This window comes from Carassius carassius, chromosome 11 (genome assembly GCF_963082965.1).
Source record: "Carassius carassius chromosome 11, fCarCar2.1, whole genome shotgun sequence".
Classification (NCBI taxonomy): domain Eukaryota; kingdom Metazoa; phylum Chordata; class Actinopteri; order Cypriniformes; family Cyprinidae; genus Carassius; species Carassius carassius.
In genome coordinates, this window is record NC_081765.1 from 32,671,507 (window position 1) to 32,693,036 (window position 21,530).

The window sequence follows — 21,530 nt, forward strand, 5'->3', positions numbered from 1 at the left end:
ATATTTTGAAATATTGCATATAAATATAATTATTTTTATATCAGATATAAAAATATAGGAAATAAGAAAAACATCACATTTAAAAAAAAGTGTTCTGAAACTAAATATAACTAACCTTTTGGCCTTTCAAGTTTAAAAAACTTTAACAAGACCAAATTCTTCGTAAAACACAGTTGTATGAATTGGTTGCGATCTTATTACTAATGGACTAATGAAGCTTTACAGAGCACAGCTTCACTTCCAGGCAGAAGCCTACAAACAACTGCTAGTAATCATGGGAGAAGAAGCAGGATAATCTATCAGAAACCTTTGAACACGGAGGTCTGAAGCAGCTAACATTTACATCTTAAGGAGCATTTGCTGCCGCCATGATGGAGTGGCTAAAATCTTCATAACATCATGAGCACTGAAGAAGCTTTTTCTGTCTCTCTTTTACAGCGGCTAACCTGATTAGGTCTGCAGTGCTGACTTGGTTTAATTTCCACACATGTGACACAACTCTTGTCAGTCTCTCTGGGATTCCTTTGGGCTGATGGCAAGACTGGGTGTGGCAGAAACCAGAGAGAGAGACAATAAAACATTCAGTATATACACCTCACTCGACCAGAAAACCACAGCGATTTACTGACACTAAACAGAAAATGAAATGAGCTGCCATCAGACCTAAATACTACACACGCTTAAAAATAAAAGACAAGGAAGCAGTTTCTCAGTTCTAAAGTTCTTTAAACACATCAAATATTATCATAGCCTATCAACAAAGTCTGGCCCACAATGTTTTAGTTTTACATGCCATTTAGGGACAGGTTTATCTAAAAGAGATGAAACCCCAGTAAACTGAACAAAAATCTGCTGTAGGATTTACTTTGAAGCCACTTTCATTCAGAAATCCTCAGTTAATTTTAAAAACAATTTCAAAGAAATGATGAGTAAAAAACCCAAAGCTGTGGAGTAGAAAGACTTTAAAAGGATTTTTCTTGAAAAAAAGTACTCAAATAATTGTTGCTTTATTTACAAATTAATATGCATATTGGATGAATCTTAAATTACATATTAGCAATTCGTATTATTATTATTAGTGCATGTGTGTATTTATTTATAAACTAATTCTAATATTAACTATTTACTAAATATAATAATTATTATATTATTATTAATATTATTATATATAATAATGGTTCTTTTAATTGTGATGATTTTGGCTCACATTTAACAAAAACCCACCAATCCAATCTCAACAAATTAGAATATGATAACATGCCAATCAGCTAGTCAACTCAAAACACCTGCAAAGGTTTCATGAGCCTTCAAAACGGTCTCTCAGTTTGGTTCACTGGGCTACACAATCATGGAGAAGACTGCTGATCTGACAGTTGTCCAGAAGACAATCATTGACTCCCTTCAGGAGCCACAAACATTAATTGCCAAAGAAGCTGGATGTTCACAGAGTGCTGTATCCAAGCATGTTAACAGGAAGTTGAATGGAAGGGAAAAGTGTGGAAGAAAAAGATGCACAACCAACCGAGAAAACCGCCGCCTTATGAGGATTGTCAAGCAAAATCGATTTAAGAATTTGAGTGAACTTCACAAGGAATGGACTGAGGCTGGGGTAAAGGCATCAAGAGCCACCACACAAAGACGTGTCAAGAAATTTGGATACAGTTGTCGTATTCCTCTTGTTAAGCCACTCCTGAGGCGTCTTACAGAGAAGAACTGGTCCATTGCCCAGTGGTCCAAAGTCCTCTTTTCAGATGAGAACAAGTTTTGTATTTCATTTGGAAACCAAGGTCCTAGAGTCTGGAAGAAGGGTGGAGAAGCTCATAGCCCAAGTTGCTTGAAGTCCAGTGTTAAGTTTCCACAATCTGTGCTGATTTGGGGTGTAATGTCATCTGCTGGTTTTGGTCCATTGTGTTTTTTGAAAACCAAAGTCACTGCACCAGTTTACCAAGAAATCTTGGAGCACTTCATGCTTCCTTCTGCTGACCAGCTTTTTGAAGATGCTGGTTTCATTTTCCAGCAGGATTTGGCACCTGCCCACACTGCCAAAAGCACCAAAAGTTGGTTAAATGACCATGGTGTTGGTGTGCTTGACTGAATCTATGGAGTATTGTCAAGAGGAAAATGAGAAACAAGAGACCAAACAATGCAGATGAACTGAAGGCCACTGTCAAAGAAACCTGTGTGTGTGTGTGTGTGTGTGTGTGTGTGTGTGTGTGTGTGTGTGTGTGTGTGTGTGTGTGTATGTGTGTATGTATGTATGTATGTATATATATATATATAGTATATGTATAGCCCTTGTCATATGCATATTGGGTAAATGTCTCTCAATTTGTCAAAAAAATGTGTGCAGTTCTGTGAATGGACTGTGGGTGGTCTGGGACGAGCCGCCTGAAACTGAGACAAAGTCTACACATTACTACTCCATATTCTAAACAACTGACACTCATACACCAAATTTACTTTGAAAAGCCATATGAAGAACACACTTGGCCATTACTTTACAGGGTGAAACACATTCAGGATTTACTGGAGGAACATTCACTCATCATTTACTTACCTCGTGTCCGAAGTGCACTTATTTTTCAATAGTGACACAAAAAAAGCTTTTCTATAAAATAAAATGTAATGAGGATGCTGTCAAGCTACATAATGGCAAAAAAATCCATTAAAGTTTCATAGAAGCAGTCCATACAGTATGAAACCTAATCAGGTTCGGAACAACATTAAATGATGACAAATCTCATTTTAAGAGAACTATTTCTTTAATACTCTCCGTTTGCTCCTGGGGGCCCGCTGTAAAATGCTTTCATCAGACAGACGTATTAATATACAAACATCTTCATAAAACAGGACTATTTCTTAACATTATTAACACAGAGTATCCCATAAAACTAAGGACACAAGAGCCATGAACAAACCACATGTTTAACCTACTGCAGGCCCCTGGAGCATTTCGGGATGGGGCTAAAAATAGTATATTGTGCAGCAGAGAAAGCAAACGTGTGAGCAGGTACCAGTCATGGCCTCAGGGAATGTGACAGTCAATGACATCACACATGTCCACCGGCCCGCAGGCAAACAAGGACCTAATTTATCCACATCAGATTTATATGAATGCACTATAGGGAGGACTTGTGGAGGACATATAAAGATGCAAATGCAACTCTCTTACTCAAACATCAATTGTGTAGGTTTTTTTTTTTTTTAACACAGTATCCCATTGTCATAAATCACTTGCATACACTGTGTATAACTTGATCACAGTGTCTCCACACACTTTCATTCACACAATCTTCCTCTCTGACCATTTTAAGAAGGCAGTGCCGTTAAAGGGTTAGTTCACCCCAAAAATTTAAATTAGCCCATTTAGTGTTGTCAAAAGACTTGGTACTTCGGTACCAAGCCGGTACTAAAATTTTTTTTAAATGTGACGGTACCAGGTTTCTTTAAGTACCGGTAGTACCGAGGTTCCGTTCAAACCCGGTTCAGCGCTATGATTTCCGCGAAGCAGAAAACGAGGACGGAATCTCAAAATCCAGTCATGAAAATGAAACTTACATTTTAATATGGACAGTCATGGAATTTGTCAAAGCATAAATTAATCAAATCAAATCTTCATATGGACCAGTATCTGTAAATGTTAAGCCGCAAAATTTGTTTGAAATATGAATCCGTGTTCTGCGCGTCTCTGTGTGAATTAATGAATGGCAGAGACGTGCAGGTTTGTTTACTACATAGACCGAAGCACATGACGCTTGCATTAATTTCAGCATCTGATCTTCAGAGTTCTCTCTCAATCAAGCAATCTGAACTTTTCAGTTAATCTCAATGGACGCACAGCGCACCTGTATTTGATGCTCTGTAAACTCTTCGTGAAGGCGCACGACTCACCGTCGCTTTACTGATAGTGCTGTTTCTCACACACGCAAAGAGAGCGAGCGAGAGTCTTACCACGCTGAATCGACACGCTACATGTAAACTATTCTTTGTTGTCTTCTCCTGTCAAAATAATGGAGTTCATTTAGAATTATTAATATTTATTTTTGAACAAGCAGAAGACATACCGGTTTCTCCGGTAGTGGGCGGAGCTAATGCGCAAATGGCAATTTCATTGGCTGGCGCTGATCTCTTACCGTCCCCGTTTTGATTTCAGCAAATCAGTTTGACCGATTGCAGACAACGTGATTAATATTCATGAACCAGCAGCTCATCAATTCATAGTGCATTGTATATACATTAGTATGATAGTAGAATTAGTAGTAGTATTATCTTTTAATAATAATTAATATGATCTATTACTATTTTTTTACAGAAAACCCTCAATGACCAAAAATATCTTAAGCATCACCACCAGTGTTAAGTTCAGTTAAAATGACAAATATGCATTCATTAGGCCTAAAAGTTAATTTTTACATAAAGGCATTGTGCTAGAAATATTACTATTATTTAGTAAAATGTATGTGATACTGCTACTACTGTTGAAAAATTTTATAAAACTTTATTTTTTTAAGAAATAAATCACAATGTTTCTTCCATGTTTTAATTCGAATAGCAAATCCCATTTATTTACCAAAAATAAAATGTGTTTAAATTTCATAAATTAAAAGACAAATTAAATTTGGGTGAAACTTGTTTACTGTTTTTCATAATTATATTACTTGTAGAAAAACTTTAAACACAATTGTAAATAAAGTATAAAGAATGGCATTGGTTTTATTTTTAGCGCTAAAAAGTTATTTTTTTATAATTAGCATATTTTTGTGTTTTGCTTTGGTACCGAAATTGGTAACGAGAACCGTGGATTTTCACTGGTATCGGTACCGAATACTGAAATTTTGGTACCGTGACAACACTAAGCCCATTATTTACTCGCCCTCAAGTCATCCTAGGCGTGTATGACTTTCTTCTTTCAGATGAATTCAATCAGAGTTATATAAAAAAATTTCTTTGATCTTAAAAGCTGGCTTATATCAAAATCCTCCGACATTCTTCTTTATAAATCCTGGTTTTGTACATCTAATTCATGTCCGTTTGTTTTTTTGTTTTTTTTCTCTCCCCTGCGCTTCCATGTTAGTCACTTCTGAGCTGCACATGCGCAAAACCGACCTCATACGTCATTCCCATGGATCTGCTTCAAGGGATTATTACGTTTTAAATATGGTTATTTTTCTTATAAAAACGCATCCCTACAGTAGGCCTTTGTTCATCCACCAGAGCCGTGTGAAACACTTTTTACTATGGATGGGCGCTTTATTACACTTCTTTTGGACTGATGCACCGAAACACTATTTTCATTTTTGGGTGAACAAACCCTTTAACGTATCCGGCAGCATCCATGTATGAGTCCCTATGGGCCTCAACCACCAGTGTGATCTCCATCATAGTCCAATCAGCAACATCCTCTGCTAAATTAACGAGCTGTGTGAGGTAAATGGTGGGTGGTTGCTGACTATGAATTCATAATGACACGGCTCTGTTTGTGTAGAAATATGCAGAACAGATAAGCTGTGTAATTTTCTATGTAAATGCACTTTCTTTGAGCATGAGCGAAATTATTGCTAAACAATATATCTCAACTGCTCTTGCTTTAGGACATAAAGTGGAGGGATTCACCAAAATGTCCTAAAAAAGAATGAAATTTAATGATATTAATATTAACAAGCACAGCGCTGGCCCAGCAACATGCAAATTGAATAACCTGACAGACTGAACAAAAATCTCTTGAATGTTGATAGTTTCATGCTTTTGTCATAAAATAAATCACTGCATTGTGCTAAATAATTCCATTAACTAGAATTGATTTCAGCATGGAAATGGTTTCAAACAGCCCTGAAACACAGAGAGCTTTATAACCTTCTGAATCTCTTACATAAATATTACATCATCTGAAGGCCATTGTCAGCTTTTAACTTTTTAAGATTTTTCTTTCTTTTCAAGAAAACGAACACAGTCTACATGCGGGACAGGAGTTTGAATGATAAACTTTGTTCTGAAGCATCGCATGAAGCCTTGGAGGTTTCAGTTCAAGATCTTAAGAGGCAATCTCAACTTTGTAAACAATATTTATTCCCTTCATTGGATTGTTTTTGATGGTGTACCTCTCAAAGTGAATCTTCTTCTCAGAAGCTCTTCAGACGCAAGAGCAGACCACACAAGAAACACAATTACTGAGCTGAAATTAAGTTTCAGCACAGATATGAAGAAATCAAAGTGACCCAAACTTTTTTTTTGGATAGCCATGACAAGACCGCATCTGCGCTACTTCCTGCCTGGAGATGCAGGTCAAGGAAACCTGTAAATGTTTGTGTATGATCAAACACACAAAACCTTGTATGAACTACAGTTCATCATTCAAAAACAAGAGGATTAGGAAATTACTAGAATATTAAAATAAAATAAAAACAGTTAAAAGCCCTTGAATGCCCTTGAAGTGACAGACAGACAGTAGGGGTGGAACTGTACACAGATGACATGGTTCGGTATGTATCTCGGTTCAGGGGTCATGGTTCAATACGATTTTGGTACAACAGAAAAAAAAAAATCTACTGTGCTTGATTTCTTTTAATTTGTTCTGAAAAGACAGTGGTACAAATTACTATATTTTCCACCTTGATGTGAAAATACTAAAAATTATTACATTATGTTAAATATATAAAATCTGCAGTACATACATACAAGGAATACATTTATGAAATATATTTGATTTCGTTTACAGATAAACAAGGGAAAAAACTATATAGCCTATATATGCTCAGTTTCAGTTAATTTTTGTGACAGGCTTAATTTGTTCACAGAAAGGAAACTCAAATTTAAGAAAGCAACATCCTATTTGTTTTCTTTATTTTACAAAAGCACAATGATTTGTTTTCATTTTGAGTGTACACAACTACAAGCATAGCTTTATACAGTGATGCATTATTAATAAGACAATACGTGTTTAAAGTTGATCCTGCTGGTATAAGAAAACAATTAAAGCCATCAGTGCTCACACACACACACAAAACACGCCAGTTCCAGCATTGCTAACTTGACAGTGAAGTTGTTACTTTATCAAAATAAAATACAGTGAACCAAATATCAGCACGCCTGCCTCTGTGTCACCATTGGAACTGAAGTACAAGACCTATAATTTACATAATAAATAGTTAACAGCGTCGCATTGCTGCAGGCACTTCTGGATTGGGGGTGAATTGCATATATTTTTTTCGTTGTAAGGCCTCATGCATCGAACCCAGATTCTGTACCGTGATGGTTTGGTATGAATAGATGTATCGTTCCACCCCTAATAGATAGACAGGTAGACGGACGGGAGGATGGATAGATCCCACATCTAAAACATCAGACATCAGATATATAAAACAATCACCACAAACATGGGAACTCCACAGGGTTGCGTACTGAGCCCTATGCTCTGCACACTTTTCACCAACGACTGTGTAGCCTCCCACAATAACATCAGTATCATCAAATTTGCTAAAGATACGACTGATATCAAAAGGAGATGAGGCAGGATATAGAAAGAAGTGGCTGACTGAAGTGGCATGGTGTCAGGACAACAATCTCTCACGAAATGTCAAAAAAAAAAGGAAGACGATTGTTGATCTAAGGAGGAGAAAAGAGCAGCTGCAGAGTCACCAGCACAGCCTTTCCACAATCCTTCCTTCAGGAAAAAGGTATATGAGTTTTAAAGCTAGAACACCCAGGCCATCAGGCTAGTAAACGGCTGTTATCCATAGCCTCTTCCCCCAATACAGTAAAATCGACTTACAGATAATATAAGTATACATATAGTATAATACACAAGATAGTCTGTCCACAACCTTACCTCATTTAGACTTTGTACATGCATATTTGACTGTTTACATCACACTGGTCACTTTACACACTAATATAAACTAACACTTATTCATGTACATCCACTAGCATTTGTAACTTAATATGTCTTTTGTGGTTATTCATATGTCTCTTGATGCTAGAGGATTCACAAAGTAAGAATTTCATTGTATAGTGTAACAGCGTTTATGTACATATATGTACATATGACAATAAACTGTTGATTGATTGATATATAGTTTGCGCTTTCTCGTTCCGCTTGCTCTGAAGTGAACGCGAGGCGTCCGGTATGTGCAAATTGTCCTACAGTCATTTTTAGAAGGTGGATGATCCTTTTAAAATATATATATATATATATTTTTGTTTTTTGTTTTCTGACATGTTTATCTTTCACTTGTATACAGGTAATACAGCTGATTAAGAACAAAAGCTGAGTCTGTCTTCATTTCAGGCTGCAAAGCAACAAAATCTAATTATTTTAAAGTGGGTTGATTATTTTCTATACACACTGTATGCATGGTAAATATCTTCCATCTGCAGAAATCTCCAGTTAGCCGCTGGATATACATTAATTGACTCTGAAATAACTCTGCGGTTTAAATAATGTCATGACCGAAGGGCAAAAACCAAAACAACATCCTCACCCTTAAGAGAGATTTACAGGCCATCAAAGCCCAACAGGACATGTGTGAGATCTGCTGGAGTGTTTACAGAATGTGTGTGTGAAAGCTGCTCTCATTAAGAGCTGAACTCACTCACACACACACACTGAGAGCTGTAATGCACACTTAATGAATGCAGACCTTTCCACTTTACAGCGCTGGAGCAGAAAACATGCTTCAGCTTCAGCAAGAGTGCTCAAAAAGAGTCCAGACATAGAATCAGCTCTGTTGGCATTTCTGGTCCTAGTTGGAATCAGTGTTGAAGTTTTGCTTGTGGTTTTAGTCTCAAGACTGGATCTGGACTGTGAACACAAGTGCTTCAAGCTATAAACAAGCTCATTTTGTGTTGTTGTGTTGCTAAATCTGTCAGAGAGCAAAGCGTAATGCAGTCCGTGTTGTGTTTCAAGTAGTTCAGGGATGAACAATATTACAATTCTGCCTGACACTTATAAGCCAATAAATTCATAATTTTTATTATTAATTATAGTGGCGTATTTCTACCCTATTTTGTTTTAACTTTATTCAAATGAATAATCATTCACATAACATTAATAAACATACACATTTAACAGTGTTTTCTATTAATTAGTATTAATGATTAAACAGTACTATTACATTTTATTTCATTAATATTACATTCTAATATTAAAGTTTTTAAATCAGTTATGCAAATGTAAATGTATAACTCAGAATATAGCATTTAAGTAAAAATATTAAAAATTTATAAATATTCATTTGCTAACGATCACATCTAACAGTAATTCTCGATTAAACATCTAATAATTTATTACTATTAATAAACATTGAATTATGATGGTTTTAAATGTGTCATGCAAAGGTAAATGTCAAAATTTGTACCAAAAAGATACAAAAAATTAATGAACGAATGAATTAATAGTTCATTTTGAGATTTGCTAAAGATAACATTTAACAGTGTTTTCTAATACTTTTAAATTAATATGAAATAATTTGTGTTTTAATTGTGTGATGCAAAGGTCAGGTAAACTATGTTGCATCTCTGTAAAAATATGCAATAATAAATAAAAATATTATTACATTTATTCATTTAGCAGATGCTTTTATCCAAAGCGACTTACAGATGAGGACAGTGGAAGCAATCAAAAACAACAAAAAGAGCAATGATATATAAGTGCTATAACAAGTCTCAGTTAGCTTAACACAGTACACCTAGCATGGGATTTTCAGAAAAAAAAGAAATAAAAAAAAAACTAAAAAAAAGAGAATAGAATTAGAATAGTGAGTGTTAAAGTTAGAGAGTCAAATAAAGATGGAAGAGATGTGTTTTAATATACATAAATATGTATATTTGGGATTTGCTAAATATCACGTCTAACAGTTATTTTCTATTAAACATTTAATATGTTTTGTATTATTTAATTATGATGTCATTCAATTTAATTATTACTTATTTTATTTTTAAATATGTTACACAAAGGTAAATGTCTAAGTAAAATGAAAAAAAAAAGACTGAATAAATAAATGAAATAATAATTAATGTCTAATATCATACACCATACAACCAATTTAGACGGATTCTAATGAACAAAAAACCCAAAATCTATAATATCAAACAATAACTAGTACACCTTCTGATATATTGGAGCAAGAGTTTGTAGAAAATGCACTTTTCTTCACTGCTTCACTGCCACATGATTTGCTCTTGGCAGCAGTTTTCAGACTCAACTGTTTTGGAGCGCTTTGACTTCAGGTGACGAGGAAACAAGTGCGTGTTAATAACTCTTTCAGTCAAGAAGCTGAAAGTCTGGCAGCAGTAATGAACAATTATTATGAAGTACACACACACTGGGGTTAATTATGTATTATTAATGCTATTATTGAAGCACGCTGACTAATTCCACATGGCATTGTTTGCTTTCTTCCTTCAACTACACTTTTACTGAATGTTTGGGAGATGAGGCGTGAGAACAGGACAGAGCCGCCACATTCCCAGGAAGGTTGGGAAGTCTTGGGAATGCCGGGAGCTGTTTTGTGTCCCGCTGATCTCTGCGGTGGGAGAATACCATAACCATGAGTTCAGGAGTTATAAAACTAAAGCAACTTTTGAAAACAATTAAAGCGAAAAACTAAACCTAAATAAAGCACTAATAATATAAAACCCTAGTAATTTAACCAGTGCATGTGTTAACACTCCTCTCCTGCAGATGGCGATATGGAGTTAAAGTGGCGATAATGCAAATACACAGCGCTTAGGAATTGTTTCTTCATTGGGAATCTATTGAACATTATTACATTTAAACATCCGTTTAAATGCAATTAAACTGTAAATAAGGATTTAAATTCAGAAGTTTTGATGTCGAGCTATCAATGCTAACTTCTCAACTGCTTTTAAACAATACAAACTAAAACTTATAAAACCTATATTTCTAAAAATCATAGTGATTTGTATCTAAACTTATTAAAACTAAAATGTGAAATAAACATATACATTAAAAATATTAATGAAGTGAATCTTTATACAAGATATATACAAAAACACTCATGAACTGATGAGCTATTATTGCTTAAAACAAAAAATTGTATATATATATATATATATATATATATATATATATACATACATACATACATACATATATATATACACATACATATATAAAAATATATATATATAATATTTTTTATAATTATTAAAATAGAAAAAATATAATATATAATATATAATAAATATAAAATAATATATACAAATATATATTATGTTAATGAACTGATTGTTATGTTCATGAACTGATGTATTATAATTGCTAAATACATGAAATGAAAAATTATAAAATATAATTATTAAATTACTAACAATAAATCAAACATTTAGATAAAACTTTAAAAAAAAATAATGAACAGATTCTTAAACTACAATTGCTAAAACTAAGACTGAAGCTAAAACATAGATATATAGATACATTTATAGATACTGCATATTAGAGGTCGACCAATTTATCGGTTTTGCCGATAATTGGCACCGATAGTTGCTGGAGCGGCTGAGAAGGCTCTGTTTTCATTATACTGAATCATTGTTAATTTACATAATGAATTGTATATTGAGCATTTTCATCGAAACGTTTGTCTTTCTGTGGCTATAATAAAGTCCATATGCTTCATTTATGGAGCTATGATATAGACCACTCTTTCCATTTGCTCCATTTTTTTAAACACTGACCTTTAAACTTCTCTTTGCCTCATTATTCATTCTTGAAGTAAAATTGTGTCCATTTGGTGAATGAATAAACTGTTTTAGAGAGCTGCTGGAGTTGCACGCAATGCGTCTGGAGTGTGTGTGATACCAGTGAGTTCTCCAAGACTCAGCGCTGCTCTCTTATTTTGATTAGATAATCACTTGAGTGTTCAATAACAGAAGCAGTTCAAGTGTGAGTATACATTGTGTTGGTGGAATTGTAGGGCCCCATGTTTCCCGAGATGCAGAACACGCGGACGGAATCGCAGAATCCATTCATAAAAACGGAATTCACAGTTTAGCACGCATGACGCTCGCGGTGATTTCAGCATCTGCGGTCTCACTAAATGAGGATGAAAACACACGAAGAACATCTCCAGAACCGCTCCGAGAGTCACTTCATCAGCATCTGACCGTTTCATTTGAGCAAAGCATCATATCACATGCACAGAACACGGCAACCCGAAAAAAAAATAAACATTATTTTTTTAGGGAATAATCACACAACATTTTTTCCATATTTTTATTTTAATAGTAAATCCCCTTTGTTTGCCAAAAAAAAAGTTTGCTTAATTTTCAATAATTAAAAGACAAGTAAAATGTATGTTTCATACCTTGATTTAATAACAATAAAATAATGTAAATACACAGAATTTTTGAGGGGAAAAAATCATTAGGCTTCTTCAAGAAAAAAAAATTAAGTAGTTTTATGCGTTCAAATAATTAGACATGCTAAAACAGAATAAAAAAAATATGGTGAGAAAAAATAAAACATTTCATACATCAAAACATCATGTAATATTTGTTAAACTTTTATTAAATTGATTTGAAAATGTATACGTTTCATGATTTTAATTAGTTAGACTTTATGATTTATACGTTTTAATATAACTATTAAAAAGGAGTGGAGAAAATTTTTATGGAAAAAAGAATCCAGAAAAACTTAATAATGGAATTTGGAAATAAATAAAATAGAATTTAGGAATAAATGTAACTGATTTCATAGGGCCCTTTCAACATGTGGTAATTTCAACATTTACTATTACTATTATTATTATTACTACTTTTATTATTACTTATACTACTACTAGTAGTAGTATGGTTCAGTACTGTTTTTTTTTTTTTTTTAATAAAGCACCATTTTAGTTTTTGCACAGTATCCTTTTTAAAAACTATCGGTTAATTAATCGGTATCGGCCAGTGTGGTCCAACCTAGCAAAATCCAATATTGGTCGACCTCTACTGTATATTGATACATAAAAAATATATATCCATGAAAAACCAAAACTGCAATTAACAGATTCATTGCAAAACATTTAAAATTAATAAAAAGTAAATTATTAAAATATTATTAAAATGTAAAATGCTAAACTATAATATATTGGTGTAAATGATTTGGTTCAACCAAGAATAAACATCCCTCGTTCATAATGTGTGCTGATTTTAATGCAACAAAATAAATAGGCAATAGAAGTGCAGCCAGTTTCCTGACTGATGAATGATTTGAATGATGAGAAATACACACAAGCCTAATCCTTCAAAACTGACTAAATGAGCAGAGCTTTCAGAAAACTAAATCATAATTGTGAGGAATATCAATTATCTTCTACCATGCTGATTTAACTGACATAAACCTAACTTTGATAGTCAGGGCTGACAGAAAACCTTGTGTACATGAATATGATCATTTCAACATGACTTGAAGGCGTTGTTAAACTGGAGCCTGTGGGAATGAATGGAGATGCTGCTATATATAAACTCTCTGAGGGTTAAAATAACATGTGACAGACCCCCATGTAAACAGTGTTGACCCTTAAATGTGTGTGTGGAGGTATAGTTGAGCTAAGTGGGCTGTCATTGAGATTTGAAAGGTATGCAGCACATAAACCAGCTAGAAAACAAGACCTACTTCAACACCCTTAACTATTCACACTATCTAAAGCATCTCACTTACAACAACTAACCAACCCAAACAGCATGTTTGAATGGCACATCACATATTTCCCAAGGAACAAATATGTGGTATGCAAACTGCAAAAAAGAATCACTTTTTCCCCCCTGAGATGAAAACTGGTTGGCGCTTGCTAAATTTAAATGTATATATAAATGTAAAGATCAGGGTGGCCAGTAATATGTTCATATATCAATAAATTATTTTAATAATGCAAATGTAATGCAAAAAAATTATATATTATATATATTTATATTAATAATAAATAAGTTATATATTTATATTTTAATAATAAACTTTAATGATAGCAAATGTAATGCAAAAACATTGCTAAAATGTACCCAGTAGTCATTCAAATTTCAAGACAATTAAAAGCAAAGAAACTGCACTACACACTACTGACAACACACGAGCACACAGTTTCTCTACAGTGTGTTTATACAGCACACACACACACACACACATGCAATAACCCCATGAAGCAATGCATGAAGCAGATTTAATGACACACATACTGCTTTGCTTACATACATAATTTAACTTAAAAACACAGACAAAACATGACATTTAAGTAAATAAACAAAAGATTCTCAAATGTTTGACCAACGAATTATGACCAGAGTTGTGTATTTACAGCAAAAGGATTTTGCCAATGGCGCTATTTAGACATCAATTTTAATAATATTAAGAATAGATTTAACTCATGAAATGTCATTTCCGAGTGAAAAAAATAATAATAAATGGACAAAAATAATATTTAAAGATCATGCTGGGCAATATTATGTTCATGGGTCAAATACGTTAAGATGTCCACATCAAAATACATTTATAAAAGTGATTTTATGTCTATAGAAAGGCCATTAAATGTAAGTAAAGTGTCTACATTTAAGGTTTCAAATGTGTTTTTGGAGAATAAAATGACCAAATGTGGTTGAAATAATGTTAAATTGTCATTCAGTGTAACACAATATTTATGTAAAAATTCATACAATATGCTTATTCTGACTTGTACATATTAAAATATATAAAACAATAAAAGCATATTAAATTTGATTGTTTTTTAAATGAGTAAAAGATTAATTACAACTAATTAGTATTTGGGGTGAAAGTAATTAGTCTTTTAATATGTCATAAATTTATATTTGTTGTAAATAGGCCTGCAAGATTATTACACTGAATTATATTTTAGTTGGTCTCTTCTGTAAATCAGGGGGGAAAAAATATTATATTTATTTCTGCTTGGAAAAACAAAAACAAAATTAATTATATTAAATAAATAAAAAAATCCCTCATAGAAATTAATTATGTAATCTAATGATAGCAAATGTACTGCAAAAAAAAAAAAAAAAAATACATTTTACACAAGATTCACTCATTGGCTTCAAATAAAAATATTATAATAATATTTATTTTTTTAATAATAATAATGTTCAGAAATGAATCATTTAATGATAGCAAATTTAAAGAAAAACTGCATTTTACCAAATACTCAATTATTTAAAAAAATGTATCATTAAAAAAAAATTAAAACAAAATCACACAATGTTATGATAATATTTAGAATAGATAATGGAACCAACAGAACATTTAAAATCTGAGCCTAACTAAAAATATGTTTGTATTAAACCAATTACAATGATTTTCATGACTATCTCCTGGTCGTCTGTGACTGTGGGAACACTGACGTCATCAACAATCTTCTACGCTAACCAATAAAAGCAAAAGGTTGATTCTGAAACACACACATCTCGGAGCTGGATAACAGCATGTGTGTTCACTCACCAGTCGCACCGTCAGGAAGCTTCCTCAGCGACGACGTGATCGCATCTCCAGGAACGCGAGGACTCTCCACATACTTGGGCTTTCTGATGGGTCCTTCACAACAGAAAGAGACGTATGGAATCAGTCGAACCTCAATCAGAAAGAGTCTTATGTAAAGAGTGAAGAGCGGGTGAACTCAGCAACAATCTCCACAGCTCGGGGAATGTGAACTACAGCAGGAAACCAGCGCTATTTAACTCTGAAGAGATGGGTGTGAGATCTCTGTGCGTTTCTCTCCATCTACTCGTGCATGCACACATTATAAAGACATTCCTCTACAAGAGACTCTATTTAAGGACTTGAAACAGCAGCCCCAAACTATTTTACTTACATAATGTGAAGCAGAATAATAAATGTACGCTCAGACTTGATTTTATCAATTAATAAATGAAAAGCTACATACCAGAATGGAGACAGCTGATTGGAGGAAAGGGTTGGAAAAATAAACCGTTGTTCAAAAGTTTGGGGCTTTCTGACTGCATTTATTTGATCGAAAATACAGTAAAAATTGTGAAATATTATTACAATTTAAAATAACTGTTTTCTATGAGAATATCTGTTAAAGTGTAATTTATTTCTGTGATGCACAGCTGTATTTTCAGCATCATCCCTCCAGTCTTCAGTGTCACATGATCTTCAGAAATCATGCTAATATACTGATTTACTGCTCAAAAAAACATATCTGATTATCAGTTATCAGTCAGGGAATTAAATATATTTTAAAAAGCGTATTTTGGAAACAACATGCACAGATAAATCGAGCACAATACAACCAGAAACACATATTGAGTATGTAAATTGGGTCCATTTTCATTTCATTTGTTAGCTACTGTACATTGTTTACAAGCTGCTGCTATTTGTCACTGAAACACTAATGTCGCTTACACAAATAATGAGTATAAAAAACAGTCTCAGGTTTGATATGAAAGGCATCTGACACACAAAAGGTCATGCCATCCTGAAATTCCTCTCCGAAAGCGCCCTTCAAATCCCGCTCGAGCCCCATAAAGCTTGCAGGTTTAAGCAGGTTCCTCTGTTTAACGTGGAAAACCCTGGTGAGATCAAAGACCCCGGCGTCCCGTGTAAGATCTGACCAAATACAGTCATGGAGTAAAGAGCAGCCGCTGGCCACGGAGACATGCATCAGACTTCAGCGGGTGATAGAGATTCATCTGCACTCGGCACCTGCGTGACTCAATCACAACGCTCAGAGATGACAAATGAAACAGACACGTGTGTAAAGACAGACATAAATCAGAGCTAGATGAAGGGATGATTCAAGTGAAGAAGTGCACATCACTGCTCTTATGGGGAATAATATGATGCAGTGAGATCAACAGACTTCATAATCCTTTATCTCAATGCAATTACTTGCTTCATCTTTCTTTTCAGATGACAACACAAATCCTCAATTCTGATATGAAACACTCACTTATTAAGATCCAATAATAAAAATCCCAGATGCAAATGAGATTAAATAGAGAAGTTTGCTTAAGACTTCTTAGCAGGCTTCTTAATACAATTTAAACTGAGACCAAAAAAACTATAATCACTCGAAATAAAATAAACTAACAGTAACAAATTTTTTTTAAGACATTCCTATTCAGCAAGTTACCAAACATTTTTATTTTTTTGTTAGTTTAAATTTAAATTAAATAAAAATTATACAATTATATAATAAAAACACACAAAATTACTAAAGCTAACTAAAATTCAAATGAAAACAAATAATACAAAATTAAAACAAAAAGTATAATATTATATCAATGATAGTAAATTAGCCGCCCAAAAAACTATTTTACATACAAAAACTATAAATAAATATTGGTTAAAATAAATACATAAACTTATTTATAAAATTAATTAATTAAATAAATAAATGCATGTATTTATGCATATATATATATACATACATAAAAAAAAATAATAAAAAAATTCATAAAAATAAGTAACATACAAGTGAGGCTTAAGTGTCCAAATATGTTTTGGGGCTTTATTAAAGCAAATTATGTTACTTTTACACACTATACTTACACACTAAAACATTTAAAGACAGATTTTTACTATCAAAATCACTTCATATTTGAACATAATGTTAGGGGAAATGTTAGTGGAATCTGTGCTTCTTGAGTAGCCTTTAACGCATCTCTACTGACACACACACACACACACACACACACACACACACACACACAGAGAGAGAGTGATAGTTAATGCTCTAGTAGCTCTCTCATAGTGATGTACACTGCCATCTATGGATGCCTGCAGTGAAACACAGAAATCCAGTTCTGTTGGTAATTCATATGATATTCATGAAAACCCTTTTAAAGTTGGCATCAGTGGCAGTGTGACAATTCATATTTTAGTTCCGCCGCTGAATTGAAAATGGCACTGCTGATTCATGTATTTGTGTGGAAGAAAATACCCATATATTTTATTCCATAAAGTTCTTGAACAAGTTTTGGCTTCAAGGGAGAGATAATAAATCCACACACACACACACACATCTGTGATTAAAATGCATGAGTCTCATCTCTGGTGGAGAACACAAACAGGTACGAACTCAGACTGAGGTCCAACAGCACATCTGAGATGCATGCATGTGAATAAAGTGCCAAAGAATGTAAAACAAATGAGAGGAAGAGACAGAGAGAGAGAGAAAGAGAGAGAAAGAGAGAGAGAGGGGGGGGGGGGGGGTGGGGGGGGGACTTCTAATCCCAGTGTTAATGACACTGCTTTGTGAGATAGCTTCTACTAGCCACATTTAATCAAGTCGGCAATCTCATAATGCATTACAATGATCTCAGAAAGAATTAAATAATAAATTATATATATATATATATATATATATATATATATATATATATATATATATATTTATTAGGATGCCTTTTTTTATCATTCCAATAATCGTTTAAATTAACAATCAATTAATTGGTTAATCGTTAACCTTATTATTGCACAATACTATATATATATATATATATAAGCATGAAAAAAAAAGCTCTATGGACAAAATGAACAGATGTTTTTCCTTTTGCACATGTGGGTAGATCCACAGACTTTAAAAGGCATGGAGCAAAGTCAAAGAATATTTGAGTCGTTCTCCCCAGACACGAGATCTTCTGTACGAACAACAAAAGCCACAGAAGAAAGACAGCAGCGCTCTTTACTCTGAAATATCAGCCGACTGTGAATCATGTAATCAGACTGAAGAGACGTCCACAGTTGTGAAGTGAAAAACTGAACAGAGGAGGCTGGTTGATGTCACACCAACATCACCGATGCTCAAAAAAATCTAATAAATTATATTTTACATTAAAACAAAATATTATAAAATAAATATAAAATAGAAAACAATATAAAATCTAAGAATAAAATGTTAAATAAATGTTATTTTATAATAAAATATAAAATAAAATACACAATAAAAATAATAAAAATTAATGAAATCAAATAAATTATATTTAATATTAAAACAGAATTTTGTTAAATAAAAACACAATACAATACAAAAGAATAATACAAATATATTATAAAAATGGAATACATTATATTTTATATTAAAACAAATTATAATAAAATACAAAATAAAAATGTGCAAGAATATAACGCTAGGAATCTGCTTCCCTATACATCTGTCTAATGTACATCTGTTTTAGTAATTGTGATGGAAATGCATTTCTGGATCCGTCTCAAAGTACGCATGATAGCAGAATGCATGTAAGACATGGTAAATGGATTAATAGCTAGACAGATGGTTTAAGTGTGAATGTCGACAGCGCAGAAGGAACTTCAGGACTTTTAAAGTGAGACTAAGATCATTGCTCTCGATCACAGTTTAGAGCAGTGTTTAGAATGCTTCTGTCACACACATTCATATAAAACACAAACACACAAACACTTTAAATCAGATCTGTCGTATTAGTCAAGCATGCTTTATTAATCCAAGCTTTAAAACAAAAGAGTATATTGAGACACTGAACCCGACATCCTGAAAGATACTCCATCTCCCATCTCTCTGAAGACATCTTCGTCTCAACATCTGCTAACACCATCCACATCATACACACTATATCACTGGACAGCCTAGCTGTTACTGAAACAACTTCATCAGTGCGCCTGACCTTTGACCTTGAGAGGTAATGACACAAAGTCTCCAGTAGAGGTCAGTTATGAGGCAAAGAGGGCGAGGGAAAACAGCTTTAGCTTTAGCTTAAAAGGAGACCACCACAGTTCAATGTTATTCCTTCAGCTGTGAGGAAATGAGCTGCAGGAACGAGGTACTGAAGCTCTGAGTTTCGCTGAACTCATATCACGAGATAATAGATGGGCATGCATCGAAAGTGCTAGTCTGGTGAACATGCAGTGTCTCTTTACTTTTACACGATCATAAAAAAAACTTTAATATCTCAAGAGATCCAGTCTGTCAGGTTTTCATCAGTGCACCCACAGTACTTCAGCAGACAAATCTGTCTGTAATCAAATCATCAAGTATATTAAGTCTGTCAGTACATATAAAATATTAATAAAAATAATAATTTCAAATTTCTTTAAATGCTTCAAAATGCAATATGAAACATGATTACATAAATAGTATTATATATAAAAAATAATATAAAAAATAGTATATATACACACACACACATTATATATATATATATATATATATATATATATATATAGGAATATAAAACAAAAAAAATATACAAAAATAAAATGTATATACAATTGATACTAAAATATTGATATTTTTATGTTATTTAATGTTTGGAAAAAAATATATACTCATGATTCATCATGATAATTTAATCATGAGTTAATTAACACATGCACACATGAATTAATATATTATATTCACATACATATATGAATATGTATCCATGAGGTTTATGCTAAAATGTTCTCATCTCACATATTCCCTTCCTCATTAGCATTTAAAAGCATCCCATGATGCACCTGATGAAGTCGGTCCGGAGCGAGCAGAGCTGGAATCTAGACAGCAGCAGCTCATATACAAGACAGATTTCATTTGTCACTACATTTCCATTTCTGTCGTTTCAGAGTTTATATAACATTAATTTTATTCTAAAATGAGCAAAACATTCATAGAAAAGAAAGAGATGAGATTCTGCCCCCCATCCTGCTGTTCAACACCTGCTTGTAAAGATCTGAACATCCTCTCCCATAAACACACACACTCAGACACACACACACACACACACACACACACACACACTTTTCTCACCATATGTGGCTGCTTTAAAAGGAATAGTTTCTGGACAGTAACTGAACAGTTAACTTCATTACTTCATTCACGTACCTGTTCTTATTGAAATGAGCTCATTTCATATTTTCCTGTGGTCAACAAAGACCACACACTGTCCACATGAAACTCATGAGCAAGCCTTTGATGCTCCGAACAACAACAAGCATCCCAAAGAGTCCCTTCGACACAGTCCAATAAGGATCATTCGGTCATGATCCTCCAGGGTCTAAGAAAATAACTCGCCTACTATCCGTGTTATTACTTCCACAATCTAAACGGGGGGGGGGGGGGGGGTCCATGTATCAAGTCCATCTGAACCTAATTATGATCATTTTTTAATTCCTCCATGTGAAGATTTTTCCAGAAAATCCTCTGCTTGAATAGATAAACAAGTTACGTGATATAAACACTGATGTTCTAATATGACATACAGAATAAGTCATGCATGACTAAGATGGTTTGAAGGGTTAAATTATAGATTAATTTTAAAATGACTAAAATGAATTTTTAAAATGACTAAAATGAATTGTTTTGAAGAATTTTTAATCTGATAAAATTAAATTTTTTACTCTTTTTTTATTTTTTTTAATAAATGTTTTTTAATGACTTTTTCACATATTAAATGTTTTTCTAAAAATACATGAAAAAAACCTATCACTGTTAATAGATATCTATTGTTATAGGTGAATATACATTACTGTTCAATCATTTCAATCAAGTCGGTAAGAAGTCTCCTTTACTCACCAAGGCTGCATTTATTTGATCAGAATTACAGTTAAAATT

General features: G+C 33.3%; 1 protein-coding gene across 2 annotated transcripts in view; it reads right to left on the reverse strand.

The window, feature by feature from the left end:
- Positions 1 to 21,530, reverse strand: part of LOC132153213 (protein TANC1-like) — a 155,735-nt gene that overhangs the window by 86,562 nt on the left and 47,643 nt on the right. For both annotated transcript variants that reach the window (XM_059562561.1, XM_059562560.1), the window contains exon 4: positions 15,440 to 15,532. In XM_059562561.1, the coding sequence (XP_059418544.1) occupies positions 15,440 to 15,532 (93 nt within the window). The remainder of the gene's footprint in view (positions 1 to 15,439; positions 15,533 to 21,530) is intronic.